The sequence below is a fragment of the Salminus brasiliensis genome, chromosome 3, assembly GCF_030463535.1.
Source record: "Salminus brasiliensis chromosome 3, fSalBra1.hap2, whole genome shotgun sequence".
Classification (NCBI taxonomy): Eukaryota; Metazoa; Chordata; class Actinopteri; order Characiformes; family Bryconidae; genus Salminus; species Salminus brasiliensis.
The window spans coordinates 44,513,992-44,533,477 of record NC_132880.1 but is presented as its reverse complement, the minus strand read 5'-3'; the positions used below and the strand labels follow the sequence as shown (position 1 = coordinate 44,533,477).

At 47.3% G+C, this 19,486-nt stretch overlaps 1 protein-coding gene across 3 annotated transcripts in view; it reads right to left on the bottom strand.

The window, feature by feature from the left end:
* The window catches only part of tnrc18 (trinucleotide repeat containing 18), a 78,820-nt gene that overhangs the window by 26,597 nt on the left and 32,737 nt on the right, over nucleotides 1–19,486 (bottom strand). For all 3 annotated transcript variants that reach the window (XM_072676349.1, XM_072676351.1, XM_072676350.1), the window contains exons 5-18: nucleotides 17,541–19,256; nucleotides 14,677–14,779; nucleotides 12,919–13,124; nucleotides 12,294–12,440; nucleotides 11,817–12,004; nucleotides 9,601–10,000; nucleotides 7,884–8,867; nucleotides 7,216–7,367; nucleotides 6,484–6,617; nucleotides 6,208–6,351; nucleotides 5,937–6,117; nucleotides 4,656–5,028; nucleotides 4,062–4,322; nucleotides 276–512 (exon numbers count right to left, since the gene is read on the bottom strand). In XM_072676349.1, coding sequence (XP_072532450.1) covers nucleotides 276–512; nucleotides 4,062–4,322; nucleotides 4,656–5,028; nucleotides 5,937–6,117; nucleotides 6,208–6,351; nucleotides 6,484–6,617; nucleotides 7,216–7,367; nucleotides 7,884–8,867; nucleotides 9,601–10,000; nucleotides 11,817–12,004; nucleotides 12,294–12,440; nucleotides 12,919–13,124; nucleotides 14,677–14,779; nucleotides 17,541–19,256 — 5,226 coding nt within the window. The remainder of the gene's footprint in view (nucleotides 1–275; nucleotides 513–4,061; nucleotides 4,323–4,655; nucleotides 5,029–5,936; nucleotides 6,118–6,207; nucleotides 6,352–6,483; nucleotides 6,618–7,215; nucleotides 7,368–7,883; nucleotides 8,868–9,600; nucleotides 10,001–11,816; nucleotides 12,005–12,293; nucleotides 12,441–12,918; nucleotides 13,125–14,676; nucleotides 14,780–17,540; nucleotides 19,257–19,486) is intronic.

Genomic DNA, 19,486 nt, shown 5'->3' with positions numbered 1-19,486 from the left:
ACACCCCTACTGAGTGACTGCTCCAAGCATGATGTGTTTTCATCTGCTGCCACCTTTTCAATTTTACCACACACACGCACATACACACACGCACGGCAATAACAGTGTTTCGCCTAGTCACCAAGGCATTCATGTCCCATGGGCTTAGAAATACTGTTGATCTCATGTTGGAGAGATTACAGATATATGAAATGTGCTTGAAAGCCCTCAGAGCCACACACACACACACACACACACACACACACACACACAAAAAGAGAGCAGGGTTGGCTTACCTAGCAGGCTCTGCCTCTCCTCCTTCTTCTTGGCCTTCTGTTTGGCCTCCAGCTGAACGAGGGACAGGGGGTTGGAGGTGATGGGACTGGGGATGGCACTGGCAGCAAACCGAGCCAGGAGGCCCAAGCCACTCTCCTCCAGCAAAGACGAGCACAGACCATCACTCTCATCCAGCTCATGTTCGTACTCCTCTTCATCGTCCTCGTCCTCGTAATCGTCCCTCTCGGCGAAGTACTCTGCGGTGAAAAGAGCAGCGTTATGTACACAGCTCAAGATCTCTGAAGACTTCTGAAATGGACTGAACATAATTGAATAACAGTCACTGTCGTGCAAGAACCTCCTAAGGCATCTTTACAGGAGAAGGAAAATCCTCCATCACTTTCTATTGGTCCATGCGCCCCAGCGGAATAACAATAACAATGCATAGCCATGACTATACACACACACAAACACACTATACGTCCAAATATTTGTGGACACCCCTTCTGATGAATGATGTGCAAATGCACACACAGCTTGTCTAGTCCCTGTAGAGAAGTACTGCCAATAGAATAGGACTCTCTAGAGCAGATAAACCAAATGAGCCTATTGGCACCATGCGGCCTAATGGCAGGTGTGGGCTAGAGGGGTATAAAGCCCCTCAATTTTGAGCTGTGGAGCTGGAATGATGAGGATAAGGTGGGGTGGTGGACCACAATGCTCCTCCAAAGCCTTCTTCCCTGGACAGTAGAGACGGTTACTCCATCAAAAGCAGAATAAAGGATTTTTTACACTCTTAATTTCAGAATAACCAATAAATGAGGAGGTGTCCCAATATTTTTGTCCATATAGTGTACATATGTGTATTTTTAAAAAGAAAAAGGGAGAAATTGTCTTTCTTCTAGCCAGGTGCGCAACAAACCATCTGGAAGACGTGAGCGCCCGTGAATACCAAATCACTGCCATTCATCCATCATTCTGTCTCTGCCACAGAGGACTTCCTGTGACTTAACACCGCAGCCGACTTTGCTCGGATACAAGCGTTTCTGTGCAAACACACGCACCCGCCCACTACTACATAAGATTACTCGCGGTGGGACAAAGCCAGGCTTCATGAGGGAGTGATCTACTAGGCTGGGTGGGCAGCATCTCGCAACGGCCGCTTTTCAAACTCCGGCAGCTGCGGAGCAGAATTTAATTCAGCTTCCTCAAACGAAGAGGAGGAGAGAAAGGGGGGGGGGGTGAAGATTACAGGGAGGGGGTCTAAATAAGAGCTGATTGCAAGGTGGCCTTAGCACCGTTCCTGCTAAAAGGGCTCTATGGCTTGGAAAATGGGAAGGGGAATAACCCAGCAGCTCTGCAGAAAGCTGGACGTGGGTTAGAGGCAGAAAAACACTGACTAAGAAAGTCATCAATTATTAACGGCCTCCGTTCGCTGGAGCTTGTCTAAACTGATAAAGGGAGAGAAAATTCTCAAGGACTAACTGTAAGACAGTAGGTACCCGCTTTAACAGACACCACCTCTCCCCCTCTCCCCAACCATCTCCATCTCGCTTTCAAGGGAGGGTGACGGACACGTTAGAAGACAGAGGAGGACACAAGACGCACAGAATGTTCTAGAGTGGTTAGGTTTGCTGACAGCAGGAATGAGCTGGTTAACGTGTGAGGAAGCGCTAAGGGGGGGGAAAGCATGATTTTCAAACCAGACAAGGACCTTTGGCTTCGTTACGTAGCCAAGAAACTAAAAAAAAAAAAAAAAAAACCCAGACAACACAGAGGTTAGAAGAACAAGAAGACAAAAAAAAGGACGCCACACTTTTGGACCACGGGTGTTAAAAGTCTTAAGCATGTGGAGTACACGCAGCAACGGCAAGCAGAGGACGTGCACAGGTAGAAGCAAGCTTGGCGTACAAAGCAGGCTCTGTGAGGACAGACCTCCATGGCTCCTGGGGCTCTGCGACTGCGGAGTCGCACTCGTTCAGGGACAGCGAGGAGGTTTGGGCCGTTAGCCTCTTAAGCCATGGTTATATCCTTCCCTGTCCTAGCCTCGACCTGACCTGCCGTCCCTCAGCTATCTGCAGAGATCTGCTCTACACGACAGATAAGAAAGCTGAGAGCCAAAACTCTGGAGTGTGAGAAAGATTTTAAAATAAATAAATAATAAATACATAAATAGAAATCACAGCCTGAATTGAGTCTCTAACCTCACCTACACAGGCGGTGTGACCATGTTTTTTGGAGAGAGTAAAGCTTTTGGTCTATGGAGGCCTAGTTGCTATGTAACCAACCACATCTACCATCTACCATCAGGTCTTCTTACAGTATCTCCTGTTCTCGCACCGGATGGCAACACTGTTTCTAGATAAAATTGTGTGGCACTGGTGTGCATTGATCCCACTCACACATTCGAGCAAGATAAAACCAAAGTAACTGACAAGAAGACCAATGTAAATCCACCTGGTCACCTGTGGTCCAACCCTGGTCCTGAAGGAGGCCCTCCCTGCTTCCAACAAACCAGATTTAGCCAATAAGCCTGGTCTCCTGGAGCAGGGTTGGAACCCACTGGACTAAAAGCTGCCAAAAATAAAAAACACAAACTAACCCAGAACTAACCATCGAAACCTGCTGGAGGCATAACCATGGCTTCTAGGCGCAAAATTCAAGATCAATTTGTAAGAACATGTCAAGACACCTCATTAGTTTTTGTTGTTTTTTTTCCTTTTTGCAATACAATGCAAGCACAAATTCGTAGAAAAGATTAATCGAGAAGTCACAGCAAAAGAGGGTGGTGGCCTACTTACAGAACATTGCCCATGGCTCAGGTGACATGGATAGTGACCTCACGTTGCACAGCTGGCTGCCCTACTCCGAGCCAAGCGCTTGGCTTCTCTTTTTGTGTTGCAGCAGGACAAGCAAATGCACAGACCGAAAGACATTCAAAAGTGTCATGGGTAGGAGAAGGGGTCAGAGGTGGAGGGATGGCCAAGCAGCTGCAGGGAAAGAGCCAGCAGTCTACAGAAGCTAGGGTTATTCAATTTGCTTTCTTTTTTTTTTTTTTTTGTGAAACAGAGTACCCCAGTTTCCAAATATCCCCCATCAGCAGCAGACAAACCATGATTATGCCTATGAAGAAGTGGCTTTTATTAGCATGTACATACCAAAATATTTATCTTTATTATGGCAATAGATGTTAAAAAGGGAATGTGGCAAAGAACTGCCCTCAAGATTCTCAAATTGCAGGCCAATTTCACCAAGCATTGATACATGAAGACGTGAAGTGAGAGCATCTTTGATCTGCTCCTCGTCAGAGCCAGCCCCCCCTCCTGCAAACCCAACCCCCCAGTTTGAGGACTGCTTGTGAAAAGGGATATTTGAAAAGCAGGAAATGAGGAATGTGTAGCGTACTGCAATCTAATATTGTAGCAGGAGATGTAGCGAGAGAGACATTCAGTAAAAATTAAAATCAGCATGTTTAATAAAGCTTGGGTACCAAACTGCAATACAATTAAGAAACAGTTTCCACAAAACCACACAAGTTTAATGCACGATGCTACAGATGCCTCGGACGAAGAGACAGATTTATCATAAAAAAAAAATTAAACAAAAAAATAAAACAATTTTTAAAAAAAGGACTCTAAAAAGAGTCAATAATATACTATATACAATCATACAAGAGGTGAGGTAGCAGACTGTACCATAATCACGATCATGGCTTCTAAGAAAATGCAAACAATAGCTATGGCAGAGACAGGAGGCACATGGGGCCTGAAAGCAACTGTGTGCATAGTGAAGGCTTATTTAGTAACCTTGATCAAATGAGTCCTCAGAGGAGCTGACTCCTGCCTCTTGCAGCAATAAAGCAAAGTGCTTCTGTTTCCTCTCTTTCGCTGCCTGTTTTGTCTTGATTGAAGAGGAGGATGATAGAGAAGCTCTCTTGGACGATGGGCGTTTCTTCTTGGACGGAGTGCTGCATAAGCTGGAGATCTGTGCACAGGACCCTGGTCTGCCCAAAGCGGAGCGAGACGGCCAGCCCTCCTTCATGGAATCCTCCTCGTCTGAATCCGTGTCTGTGTTGCAATCATATCATAGAGCTTAGGACTCATGTTGGCAATTCTGAAGCAATGGTATTTTGTAATGAATGAACTCTCCAGGCATTGGAAAGATGAGATTAAAAAAAAAAAAAATCCACACACAAACACAAAACACACCAATAAAGGCAGATGACTGCACAGGACTAGCAGGAATCCAGCACTAACACTTAGCAAAATGTTCCCGCAGTGACTGGTGTTCATTATCAAAACCCCATACAATTAAAACAGACCCCATCTAAGCCAATACAGCCGTTCTACAATAGCACTGCTATACATGCTGTTACAAGCAACCAAGGCTGTTCAACTTACTGTTCGAGTAGCTGCTGATCTCTGACCTCATGGGAGAGTAGGAGGACTTCCGCTGGCCTTTCCCTTTAAGGCTCGGGTCTGAAGGCTTTGACTTGGTGACCATTTTACTTTTACCTCCTTTGGAGGACTTGTGAAAGAGACCCAGGTCTTTGGACAGGCTGGATTTCCCCATCTTGTTTCGCGCGTCTACATCCAGATGAACGGGAAGCCTGCTCCCAGAGGTAGCCTTGGACTTCCCTGAGGAACCTTCCACAAACTTACATGAGACCTTGTTCAGTTTACCCAGCTTTGTGAGGGACAAGGCCTTGTCCAGCTTTGACGCCAGCTGCTCCTGTTCGCTCACTCGGCTCTTTTTACTGCCCGCTTTAGGTACCTAATAAAAAGCACAATCGCACAGTTAGAGACGTACGTTTGAGAATATTACAAGGGACACAAACAGACCTGCTCAATGGCTGAGGTTAGAGGAACCAGGGGAGGGTGTGTTTTTTGAAATATACGGATATTGATTTTTTTTTTTTTTTTTTTTGGATTAACAGGTAGAGCTGGGCAATATTACAATATTTTATCGTATTGTGATAAATTTGGTTATCTTGATACACAATATGCTTTTATGAGTATATCGTGGATATCAGCAGCACTGCACGTTTCATTACAAAGAGAGTAATCAGTCTTATTTACTTTGATGGAGTGCAGCATATTTTGAGTAAAAATCACTGTACTTAGTATTGGAGAGTATTTGAAGTATTTGCAGTTTTTAACATTTTACGCTGTTGGTGCATTTTGTCTACATGACAAAAGATTGTGATTAATATCGTATATCCATCCTACATAAAAAAACGTCTTTAAAAAAACGTGATATATTTCTTTTCATATTGCCCAGTTCTAGTAATAGGGTCTTCAAAAATGATGTGTGCGCATTTAATGAATTGCGTGTTAATCATATGGCAGCATCTACCCTGACCTAAACGTGAAAATAATTAAATAAACAAACAAACAGATCGGTACAGAGTACAGTGTCAGCTGCAAGACTCACATGCCTGAAAAACAAAGAATAATAACTAACAAAACTGAACAAGCAGGTATGATAACCTCTTATGCAACCCAGGTACAATAAACCTTTCATTTCTTCATTTCAGTCAGAAAAAGTCATACAAATAAGAGCAGTGCTTATTAATATCAGTAATCATCATCCCTATACCATTCACTTAAGAATATCTGAACAGCAAAACTGCATAAACTGGCCATTGCTTCAAACACCACCACACATGTAGGCACACACACCTCATGAGAGTAGCTGGAAGACGCCTCCTGCCCATTCCAGCTCTTGCTTCTGTTCTTTGGCCTCTGCGCACTGACGTCTGCCTCCTCGTCCTCGTCCTCCTCTCGGTTGGAGCCACGGAAGCGTTTCCTGAGCACCTCTCCGCTCTCAGAGTCCTCGGAGTACAGTGCACTCCTGGCCAGCCTGCGAAACAGCACAATGCTTAGCTTCAGGGGGTCGAAAATTTGGTGGCACAGCTGGGCTCTGTTTGGGTTTGGGCCCATGCGCACTTACTTTTCACACTTGGTGTCTAGCTTTCCTATGGGCGAAGGCAACGAGCATAAGCCATGCTTGCGCTTTCGGGGCCGGCCTGGGCCTCTCCTGGCCAGGTTCCTGCTCCTTTCTTCGTGCTGCTGCTGCTGAAGCTGCAGCTTCTCTCTAAAAATCAAAATAATGCAACATTTTTAAAATGTTCTGGCCCAGAGTGGCAATGACAGAGACACCGTTCTCCCTGTTACAGTCAATGGAGCATCACCACCATTCTGAAGCTGCCGTTTTAAGGTGACTTACACTTTGTCTCTCCGTCTCTGCAGTCTGATCAGCTCCCTCTGCTTGTCTTTGTATTGCCGCTGCAGCTCAGCCAGTCTCACGCGATAGTCCACCTCCATGGCATCCATCCCCTCCAGAGAGGATTTGGAGAACATCTAAGAGCAAGAGGAAGCTACATTATTGCCCATGGCTGTGCTTGTGTGATACAAGTTCTGGCAGACCCACACTCACTTTACTTTATCCCACACTCTGTCTCTGTTATCCCTCAATAACAGTAACTGTTCACCCGGACTAAATAAGGTCTAGCTCTCCTCACTCTTGAGGAGCCCACGGGAGCCGGAGCTCGCACCACATTCCTCTTACAAACTGAAATCCCTCTAGTGAATCACCAAAGTGCCACCCAGCCTAAGAATGAGTAATATCCATATAAAGAAACGAACATCTTCATTAAGGAACTCCATGCAGACACTCAGTGCCTTGTGTGTATGTGTTTCATATAGCATATTAATTTTACCAGTCTTTCTATAAAAGTTCACACACACATATATACACACACACACACACACACACACACAGAACAAGTTAGTCTTGTAAAATACCACAGTCTGATAACACTGCCTTTGAATGAACAGTCAAGCCCAGCCTCTGCACATGAATAAAGAAAGCATGAGGAGCCTGAGGGAAGGATTGAGGAGGGGGTGGTGGGGGGTGGTGGAAGGGGGTAGGGGGAAGAAGAAGAAGAAAATTGCATACAGGTTCATCCTTCTTCTGTCTCCAGCTGTATTTCTTGTTTGGGTCGAGCTCTCTGGGGAGGCGGATACTGACTTGTGGTTGGCACTCAATGGCCTCCAGGAGCACTTGTCTGCCAGCTTCCAGAAGGCTCTCTAATCCACAGTGCATTATGCCTGCACACACACACACATACATACATGTACAATCAATACAAACATACATTACATCCAGCCTCATACTTTTCTGCAGGGCATCCTAGAGTAACGCATCCAGAAAATATGGTTGTTGTGTGTCAAGATGCCTAAATGGATCTGGAGTGATATTTGAAAGTGGAGGAGGGGGAGGGGGGGGGGCACGAGTAGCTTGTAGCGCTACTATTTTCTCCTTTAATCTACTTATTTACTTTAAAAGATGCATGAAGCATTCAGTGTCTCTGATAAAAGGAGAGTCGGAGAGTCATCGGCACACTACTCATTCCTCCAGTGAGTGCCGTGCTCGTTCACTGGAGCTGAAAGCATTCCTCCTGTGTTCCTGCTCGCATTTTACTTTCCAACTCCAGGGTGAACAAATCCACGCATTTCCTTCCCCTTCCCTTTCCCCCACAGATAAGCGCTACCACAGTGAGCCAAATCACAAACCATTCGCTTCATTTTAGCCATGTTTCAGGCTGGTTCAGAGCAGAGCCTTACCCTGCGAGATGTCTCTTTGGTGCCTTTCCATCTCCAGCTCCGCCATCTGGCTGAGGAGGGCCATGCCCTCGGCCGCGCTGGACTCTAGGAGGCTGACGCCCGGACAGCATGCCGTTCCAGAAGAAGGCGTTTCTGTCAGGGCGAGGGCTCCAGCCTGCGGCAGCTCACTGGCTGTGACCAGGGCGAGCATGCCTGCCATAGGGTCCTCTAACAGCATAGCTAGCGATGTAGGGGAAGGCTGGTGAGCGTGGGGTATGGGCAGATTGTCACAAGATGATTCGAGATCTTCTGAGGGGTCAGAGATGGGTTCTTGGAGCTCGTGCACTGAAAGGAGTCTGTTTGTGTGAACGGACGGGGAAAGTGATTGACTGATGTCGCAATCTACGGGGTTAATGTCTGTGTAACATGAGGAGGGGGCATAGGCAGGCTCTGGAAGGGTGATGGAACTCTCTGCAGCTTCCACTACAGGTCCCCTATCAAAGTCCCGTCCTGATATTTGGTACAACTCTAAGTGGCCTGAAGAGGAGAGATCCAGTTTATCATCTTCTTCTTCTTCATCATCATTCTCCTCTGATGGAGCTGGTGAAGCCACCACCCTAGAGCAGGCCTCCACTTCAGCAGGAGCGCTCAAGTCCTGGCTGGGGATGGGAGCAACAGAGTGAAGAGGCTGCCCACAGCCATCCTGGCCCAGACCTTCCTTGCTGTCCTCCAGGCATGGCTCCTCTTTGAACGGCACGCTACGGTCCTCCATGGGCTCGGGTTCCCTGGAAGCCCGAAGAGCATCTGCCGGCACTGGAGAGCATAAATGCCTAGGTTTGACGTCCGCCGGCCCCGCCAAGCGCTCAGAACCCTCGGCCTGCAGCGGCACAGCTGGAGCAAGGCCGTCTGCATCCGCCGCAGCAGCCGCAGCCGGCTGGAGGAGGTAGGAGTAATGGCTGCTGAACGGCGCCGTTATTGATTGGTACGAGTAGCCAGAGGGAATTTCTGCCAAAAAAAAAAAGGGAGAGGGAGAGAGAGAGAGAGAGAGAGAGAGAGAGAGAGAGGGGTCTGAGTGGTTTGGAGTGCTTATGCAAAGAATGGAGGGGCTTAGTCCCCCCACAACAGAGTGACAAAATGATTAATCACCCCACACACTCTACAGCATGGGGGCTTTATGAAAGTTTCATGAGCCAAATGGCCCCAGTACAAGCATCCCAAAAGCCCTATATATACACACACACACATACACACACAGCGCCCAATATGTTCATATTCATACATGAAGACTGCAGAGAGAGTAAATATCTATTCATACCAAGCATTGAAATTTTTTAAAAGCACGAGTGTCAGGGGAAACAGGCACAAAAGTGCTGCTATCGTAAGAAGTCTCCCTCTGATTGGAGTGGCAGCTGGTAATCCCATATGCGGGGATATTTACAGCCTACTCATTAAGGCTCCTCTAGGCTGCACACACACTGACATGAAGAATAGCACTCTGCTGTCCTGTGTGGCTCGCTAGTGCACACCCAAATACAGACGCAAAAACAGCACCAAAGAGTCATGACTGAAGCTTCAACAGCAAATTCTTAGTGACGGGGAGCGACACGCCAATAAAAAGAAAATTCCATTACACCCCACAGCAAAACAACACAGCTGATGAGGGTTTGTAATAGTCATCACGGCTGAAATTGCACACCAATTTCATTACAGACCACAATACAAACCATAATCTGCTTACCAGGATATATAGATGGGAAGGAAGCAGGCGATCGTTTCTGCAGATCCAGCACCTCTTTTTCAGGCACCTCCACAGTCTCCTGTTTGGGGCGGATGGGTGAGGGGGGAGGGGGCGAGGCGGAGGCAGGGCTGACCGGGTGTGGGGCTGGGGTAGATGGGTGGGAGTAGGACTGCTGGGACAAGGTGCTCTCCCCTTTAGACCTGTCCTCTGACTTAAGGGCAGTAACAGGGGAGGGCAGCGGCGTGACCGGCAGAGGCGTCAGGGTCTTTCTGTAGGAAGTAGATGGCGTTGGGGAGCGCGGGGACGGCCTGCGGGGGTGCAGGACTGGAGCTTTCGTCCCCTCGCCGCCTCGCTTTTCTGCTTTATCCTCCAGGTCGGCCCGCTGTTCTTTAAGTCTCTCCTGCAGAAACAGAAAAAAAAAAAAAGAAGAGACACAGGAAATGAAGCGCAAGGCGGTGGTTGTGTTTGACCATTATTACCCAATGTAGCTGACCAGCCAAGACAAGTTTGGGGTCAAAGGGCCTCATTTAAGACATTTCTTAAAATTCATGTGCTTTTAAACAGCAGAATTGCTCATAGCTTTGCCCTTTTAATGATGGATCACGTTGTCCTCGTAAATGAAACAAATCCTGAACTGGTAAACATTGGTGAGCGTCAGAGTCCTTGTATATATATATATAAAAAAATAAAAAATAAAAAATAAAAATTGCACAAATGGGTTTTCAGAAGAAATGTATTCTTAAGAACAGATGGTGAATAAGTCCCCATGTTTGTTTCTTTAGTTTTGCACTGGAGCGACAACGCAGCCAAAGCAGCTTATAAGTAATGGGAACTAAAGATTGTGCAAATCTAAACCTGTATATCTAAATAAAGCCATACGTCTCTCAAACAGCATCCAGATAAGGAATCTCGAAAGGGCCGGTTTTGTGCTTTCTGACATGCTGTAATAGAACAAAATAACACTGCATATTTAAAAACAGTCTCTCACACTCACTGTGTGATCTGATGTTTTGAGCATGATAGCCTACTTTTAGATCTTGCGTGAAAAAAGCTTAGAATTAAAAATAGCTCGTTTTAAGGACAGAGTTTTTGGGTTTTTTTTTTTTTTAAAGAAGAAAGGCTGGTTCAGGATTTCAATGTATTATCAGTAATAGGAGAGACCCAGCGGGACACTGAATTCCATTTCTAAATAGACTGGCCTTCTTGTAGGCTGAATTTCATCTGCACTTTTGCCTTTTTAAGGAAACATTTTTCCAGGACTTTTTCAGGACATTTCCTATGACTTCCATACATGACAATATCCATACGATGAGCAAATTAAAAGCATGGATTTTACACACGGTCACTGAAAGTACTACTAAACAATCTTTTCCTTAAGATGCAAATCCCTCTGTAAATCCTTTGGCATTTTTCAAAGGTCTGTTCACACATCCTGGTGGCTCAATAGCTCAACCTTTCTAGAGTCTCACTCTCTGGCAAATTTCTCATCTCCCAGGAGTTTTCACAACTGGAAAAATAGTCTGTAAATGTTAAAGTTTTCCAGATTTTCCAAGACGGGTGGGAACTCTGTCTTTTTATAGATAACAGCACGTCAGTAGGTTTATTTGAGATAACTTAATAGATGCAGAACTGTCTATACTATCCTCAGAGCTCCTGGCTAGCCAGTACTATTGGAGTATTTTTTTTTAATGATGTGGAATGTTAATGATCCCCATCCCATCGCCACTATACGCCACACCCTAAATATACCACATGTCCACATGTTTGTAGACACCCCTTGTAATTAATGCATTCAGCTACTTGCATTGCTCCCACTGCAGACAGATGTGCAAATGCACACACAACACAGCTTGTCTAGTCCCTGTAGAGAAGTACTGCCAACAGAACAGGAGAAGATAAACATGAACTTATGGGCACCATGCTGCCTAATGCCAGGCCTGGCTAGAGGGCTATAAAGCCCTCCAGCATTCAGCTGTGGAGCAGTGGAAGAACTTTGTTCTCTAGAATGTCTGCACTGCATCCAGTAAAACCACAAAACCACAACATCCTGACCTCACTAATGCTCTCGTCACCGAATGCAATCAAATGCCAAACCTAGCAGAAAACCTTCCCAGGTTAAACTCTTTAATACCATTGATTTCAGAAGAAGGAATGAAAGAACAGGTGTCCCAATACTTTTGTCCACATATTGTATGAGGAGGAGGGGTTTCTCCTACCACAAACTGTGCGTTCCTCTGCAGTTCCATGACCTGGGCGGCCTGCTGCTGAATCATGTAAAGCTCCTGTTGGCGTACGAGCTGCTGGTGGGAAAGGAGTTGCAGCTGGTGGGCGTGCTGTAGGGTGCTGCCTGCTGGCGGATACACCGCTGACCACAGCGGGGGTCCGCGCTCCAACATCTCCGTCGCTGCAAAAGAAGGGGAGACATCAGTGGTGCACATTCCAGACATGTGAGGAAGACTGTGCTCCTGACAAGAGGAATGTGATGCTTTGTGGTACGGGACGGCATGCCCTCACAGCACGATCAGACAAGGTGTATAAAATTCCTCCGATTCCGGTTATCCAGATTTCCATCTATTGGACACTACTTGTACCTCCTGAGAGGTGCTGCTGGTGCTGTTCTAGACGATGCAGCCTACTGTACTGAAAATAATCGGCAGCATTTGCCTCCCAAAGTAAAAGCGGAGTGGACCTACTGTAGTGTGGAAGGTGCTCCGTGGGAATGACGACCAGCTGCCCTGTTTGGGGGTCCCGAGCAAACTGGTAGGGTGGAGGAATAGATCCAGGCAAGGTTGGGGGGTATCCTGGAGGCAGGGCTTGGTGGAGAGCAGGGGGGCCCAGACCTGCATGCATCACAGAGGGGAAGACAACTAGGTTAGAAAAGGCAAGCTCTGTGGAAGCTAGAGTTGATGGTCCATTTGCTTTGGCTCACTGGGGCTTCAACCCCCCCACCCCCCCCTAGAGACTCCCAATCCCTAGCACTTTAAACTACAGCTATTTTCTTGTTGGGTCTTTTCCAGTAAAGTCTAGACAGGAATTCCTACGTCACTGAACTGCAATAGGGCAGCGCTGTTCGCTGTTATTTTTGGACTAAGAGTTTTTGCAGGGCCTGGGTGCGTTTCCAAGAATTCCACGACCCTCGGCCTAGACAGTAAGTGCCTGAGGGCTGAAATCAATCAGCACTCCCAACATTCGTACCCACACTTTGTCATACTATCAAAATTACAAGAGGTTACACTCCATACTGGTGTCATTTACATCCGAACAACACTCGTTCTTAGAACTTGTGTCATGTATAAGTAGGTAAGCTTAAGCAAGTACCGTATGGAGAACCAGGCAGCCACATAGAAGAAGCTCCGGGGCGGGGCAGCCAGGGGTGGGAGGCCAGATGGGAGGTAGGGTCAGCAGGCCAGCGTCCCGACCCTGCAAGGGTTGGTCCGCCGGTCACCATCAGGTTAGGGTTCAGTCCGCTTGCAGACACCATGGGAGGATGCATCTGAGTGTACTCCGCCAACTCCTTACTCTCTCTGGGGATCGGAAACCAAAGAGAACTACGTGTTCAAGCTCATGCACAACCTTCTTCAGATTAAATCAGTCAGTTAAACGGCCTGTTTGTTTGTTTGTTTGTTGTTTTTTCTGGCAAATTCCTTTCACGTCCACATGCTTGGGGCTGATCTCAGATGATCGCAGCTGCAAATTTCAAAATTCAATTCAAGGAGCCCTCCGCCATGCTCAGGTTGGTCAGAGCTATAAAGTGCAGACGTCTCACCATGGCTCAGCAGTCTGCGGCTGTTTCTGAATTAAGCTCGGGGTGCAAAGCTGAGAGCAGAATCACGCTGAGAAAGACGGGTGGTTTTATACGCACCAATTTCCACAGTGGGGGAGGCTGGCATTTGCTGCCACTCTAAATGGCCGCAACACTTTGAAAATAGACTCATAAGAGAAGGGAAAAGTACTCCTAAATCCATCTACTCTTTAAAGAAGCCCATGCTGAGAGCAAGACTAATAACAATACAAAAAAAAGAAAGAAAGAAAGAAGTTGCTGTCTTAAGCCTATGAGGAGAATCAAAGCAGCAGGACAGAGCGGATGTGCTCGCAGACCTTTTGCAATAAAACTCCACCATTTCAATAATGAGATGTTTTTAATTAACTAACTCCGGTCCTTTTTGGCATTCTCTAAAGACTGTATCAGCTTGTTTGGGAAAAGGAAATGTCTTTTTTGGCATAGCCGCCTCCCTCTGGCTTCTTACCAGTATAAGCAAAGCTTTAGCACCAGTCTCTAAACTGCACAGGATGCAAGAGCACATTCGCCCGTCAATGGTTTAGGTTCATTTAATGACCAACCTTCAAAAGAACCACCCTATCCTTTGGCAGGCCTAGTCAGGAGTTCCTGTATAAGTGCATGGCCTCTTTCTTTCTCTTTCTTTTCTCTTTGCCTTCCCCCTCCCTGGCTCACTGTCTGGAGAACCACAAGTGAACCTAAACCTGTGAACGTCGAGGCATAGCTTACTTAATATTATCATAATCATCAAATAAAAAGCCTGGGTGGCAATATATTCAGGTTCGGAATATTATAAACACAAGCCAAAAGAGCGGAGCTAATAGAATAACGGACCTCAAAAGACTGCCCGTCTGAACCCCAGCTGATATCACCAAAGCAGGAATTCAATGTACAACTACTGAGCATGCCTTTTCCAACCCCACATAACCCAATGTTTCTTTACTATTACATTTCCCTCTGCTCTGCATGTCTGGCTTTCTACAAAAATGACCAAAGGCCAATGTGATTTCAACCCCCTCGTCTCAGTCAGAGCTACATAGCGTCTTTCATCACACTATTAAATTTATGGTCTGTGAAACATGAAACTGGGAGTTAGTGGAAGCTCTCTCGAGAAAAGAGTTATGGATTAAAAACAGCAGAATTCATAAATATAAAAACGGGGAGGGTGTCAGAGTCCCCCGCAAGAGCATCGGCTGCACCACACCAACAAACGTTAAGAGGACCGAGCTCAAGCAGGTTTTTTTCAATCAGCCGTTCGCAGGGCCTTCGACACCAGCGGTCAGGAGCTCACATCTCACCTCAACACTTTCTCCTGCTCGCGCTCCAGACGTCCAGAGAGAAGCCGGTCGTCACGGTGATGCACTCGCTCGTCTCCTTGCTCCTCTTCCTTGTGGCCTGGGCCTGTGTGAGTGAGGCAGCCAACCAGAACAAAGGACACAATGTTCAATCCATAGCATGGAACATTTAAGGTAATGCATAATAAAGGCCAATCATCAGCCATGATGGCACCCATATGTTACATATGAGTCATTTCCAGGGTTTCTAGTATCCATATGGTCAGCTTAGATGGTCAACGATTACTCTTGTAAGACTCTTGTGATGGACACAAGCTGAGAAAGGAGTCATGAGCTTGCTTATTAATCTCACATTGACTCTAGTCAAAAAGGGCCACAAACGACTGGCCATTAACATGGCGGACTTAAAACCAGAGCTGGGCGATATGGGGGAGGGGGGGGGGAATTATAATGTGATATTTAAAGAAATATTTTACAATATATGATATTCATCACTATATTTTGTCATGTAGACAAAATGCATCAACAGGATAAAATCTAAAAACTGCAGTCCAACTACTCTCCCATACAGAGTACTGGGATTTTTACTCAAAATACGCTTCATTCCGTTCAATTAAATAAGACTGATTCCTCTCTTTGTAATGAAATGTGCAGATAATCAGTGCTCTATAGGCACTGATGATATCCACGATAAACTCATAATAGCATATATTTTGTATCGAGGAACACAATATCACGATATAATAAAATATCATATTGCCCAGCTCTACCTAAGACCACTTGTTTGGGATGTCTCGATCCAATCCAGTGACTTTTTTTGATTGGGTCTCTGCTTTTAAGGTTACGATCCAATTCTGATCCTCAGTGCCGTTAATGGACACGATCCTCAGCTGCTGCAGATGAACTTCTCAATTTTCCTGAGCTACTCTAGACGGTGAGCAAAACCAAACAGAGCAGAACTAATAAGTGTGAATTAGAACCAACTAGTAACAGCTCCGAACTCTTCATTCCACCTTAAAAAGTGCTGCAGTGACCGCGTGTACATGTCGACAGCAGAGCGTAACAGCTGCATTATTTAAGGTGGAACGGAAAGTTCAGGGAAGAGGGAACGTGCGGCTCAGAGAGCAGCAGATGAAGAGCGTGTTAGTTAATCTGTCAGAAGAGGAGGACCTCTTCTTTTCACTCTTTCAGAAAACGTAGGTCTATTTTCTGCACAGTGCCAAAAAAACCCCCACAAACCCACATACCAGAGTCTGGTTGTAGTTGAACAACGACAACATTATTTTATTCCATAAGATTCATTTGGGAAGATCTAACGTTCTTTCCATCCCACCTTTACTCCTGAATTAGGCCTGATTACAAACCAAACTATGGTGGAAACGCTCTGTTCAGCGAGAGAACCAGGCTCCTTTCTTTGGATGTAAACCAGCTCTGAGCAGCACATTCATTAGTGATCAGACTGCAGAGTTAAGAGTAAAGGAGCTGGGAGCTGAACGGTCAGGTAGGTCAGTCAGACTGGACTGTATGATATTAAACCATATAGAATTTGAAACCGTCGCTTAAAAAGTTGCTCCAAACAAAGTAGATCAGATTAGAATGGAGTCCGATTCTAGAAACTTCCAGAAAAGTGGTTTTACCGGGGTGCACTTTTGTGTATCAACACGTCTTTATCTAAGTTGTGGGGCTCAATTATTGATACAGAAACACAAAGATCGGATCAGATGCAGCCGATAGTCAGCATTAAGAGACTGGGATCGGATTCGGATCCGATCCCACTTGCACTACATTCAGAATAAAAACTTCAGGATCAGGAGATCACCTTAAGGATCAAGCTATTTGGGTGCTGATGTGCAAGACGGGCATTTCCCCCAATCGGCGCTCGACCATTAGAAGCTTTAAAAAAACTTGTACTACAAAACATCAAAGAATGCAACAAATATTGCAAATATCAAGATATGGACCCTCAAGGATGAGCACGGTCAGAAGTGCCTCAGAGTGATTCGGCGCGAGTTTATTGAACCCTCATGATATTGACAGACACTGGCAGAGAGTAGACCACGCTCTTCGACCTTAGACAGGACGCGAGAGCCCACAGATCTTCGTCAAGCCCCCAGGGAAAGGTTTCAGCCTGTTTCCAAGGTTACCAAAAGCCTGTCCAACATGCTATCATTTGCATCAGAAACACTGCAGATTAGTCGAGTAAAGCTCTCTCGCCCCCGGTTTCTTTTCTCTTCTCTTCTTCTTTTTTTTATAAATACTTGTGTAAATTCAAACATCTCCGCGCGAGAGGGCTAATGTTATGTTATTACTACAATCCCTTCGCACACAGAAGGACATAAATTAATGCCTCTCTCCCCATGCCTCACTCCTTCCTTTCCTTCTCGGTCTCTCTCTCTCTTGCTCTTTCTCTTTCTCCCAAGGCTGATTCTATTGCTTAGCAACAAACCTAGTCTTATTAGAATTCAGAGCTTGTTTACAGCTTTTAGTTCTGCTCTGTAAATTACATTTCTAATGCGGGCAGGCAGGCTGTGTCTTAGTCAGTGAAAGGTTTAACACACTCCGTGCTGCTAGCAGAAAGCAGTTTGGGCCAAAGCGATAGCGCAGCTGATGGCCAGGATCTCTGGTGAGCCGTCTGAAGAATGAAAGCACGCCAGCTCCGCCTCTCATACATGTTTTGCTTTCCTACGGAGGGCAAAACGACCTTGCTGCTGAGGCACGGCCAAACAAACAGGCTCTCACAGCCATGAGAACACAGACGAGGTTGATGGGCGTTTTGTTCAGCTTAGCAAATAAGTTTAAAAAGCATGGTTCCTCGCTCATCCGATCATAATCATAATCATCATCATCATCATCAAACGCTACTTTACCTTTAATGCCTCCACCCAGAATTGGTCTGTCTCGGTCCGATACGGAGCTGGGCTTGCTGCTGTTGTCTCTCTGTCGAGCCACAGCCACCGCGATGCCCACTGGTGGGTGCCGAACCTCAGCTTCTCCCTGAGAGGAGTCCCGGCCAAAAGACTTAGCACTCTCGGGCCTCTCTGGTTCCCTCTTCAATTGCTTTCCCAGGTGCTGTGGTGGTAGGTGCTGAGCTTTGGACCCTGCATGCTGACCCGCCTCCAGCTTCAGGTTGCCCAGTCCTCCAAACGGACTGCGGCTATCCGAGACCTGCCTGGAGCCTGACTCGTTTGAGAAGTTCCCGCTGTATTTGATGAGGCTCTGCATGGCAGAAACCTCACCTTGGGACTCCGGGCTGCACCTGCTGCTCGCAGGTCGAACCGTGGCTGCCGGGTCAAGGTACATGCGCTTTCCCTCCTCGTCTCTCCTGGGCCCGTGAGCGTGCTGGGCAGCCAGAGCAGCCATGTGGCTGGTGGCGTAGTTGCCCATCTCGAAAGGCTTCCACTTGGCCTCTGTGGAGTGGATAGTGGTGGGGTCCAGGCCAGAGAAAGTGGGACCGGACCTGTGAACGTTCTCACGCTCTTGGCTCCGGGCTTCCACCTCCAACCCAGTTTTGATCATGTGTTTGGGCATGCTGCTAGTTAAGTCTCTGGCATCTGGGCTGTGGCCCGATTTGTCCAGAAACACATCTGAGGGCGGTGGCCTTTTCAGGGCCAAATTATTGGCCCTGATTACTGAGCCCTCCTCTCGTACAATGTCTCTCTTAAAGTTGCCATGAGCAGGAGGAGACTCGTTCCTGAGAGAGGAGCACCCATGGTCCGCAGGCGCCCTCTCACCCCCTACCTGCAAGGGCACCCTGTCCCTGCTCTTGTCGCCCTTATTATCCCGAGCTTGCGAGGCGATCTGGATAGGTCCTTTCCGCTCGTCGTAAACCTCAACAGAAGGCACGTAAGTGGGAGCGGTCACTCTGTGTTCCTTGGCTGGCGGCTCTTTGGCGGCCGAGTAGAGCTGGTACAGGCCGGATGGCATGTGGTGAGGGGGAGGGTAGGTGCCGGAAGATGCCAACCTGGGTGGGAGGTGCTGGGCTGGGCTGCTCTGCAGGGAGGAGGGGCTGGCGTAAGACGGGTGCAAAGTGCCAAGTGAGGTGGCCACTACTGAGTCACATCGTTTCTGCCTGTCCATGGGCGGCCGGGCGTTTTCGTCGTCCCGCTCCCTCCTCTCCTGCTCCGCACTGTGGTACCTGGCTGGCGTTCCGCTGCTGCCACTACTACTCCTGCAGTTGCTGAGCGAGGAGGGCTGGAGGGGGTGTTTGAGCTTAGTGTCCGCAGCAGTGGTGACGGGCGAGTGCTGCTGAAAGAAAGGCCATGTGTGCTCGGTAGTCTTGGCCAGCCGCTCTGAGCTACCCGTTCGCCGTTCGTCCTCAGACTTCACGTCCTGGGTGAGGTCCACCACGCTGTGAGGCCGGGGCTCGTCCCGGCTCCTTTCCCGCTCCCTACGCTGGACGGAGTGGCCTGGGTCGGTCTTGCAGGACTGCTTGTCCTTCCCCAGCTCCCGGCCAAAGTCTTTGGAGGAGGTTTTGTGAGGAGGCACGGCCTCCTTCTCCCTGGAGAGGGAGCCGGGTATGTGTGCTGCCAGACTCCGGGCCATGGCAGACTGGGAGTGTACCGAGCCTGGAAGGTAAAACCCATCTGGAAAGAAAAGAGCACAGAGAGAGACTCAGTAAACCTGAACTCAAGACAGCTGCAATGTAACATAACCCCTCTATTCATGCTCTTGGTGATGCGCTGTGCTGTGTTGTGTTCTGTTGAGGCTGAAAAGCACAACACCGGAATCAGGTTCCCTCCTTATTCTTGTTCAGCAGCTTATGAAAGTGCATGTAAAAGCTGCAGGAGTACGGGAAAACAGCGGAACACTGGCC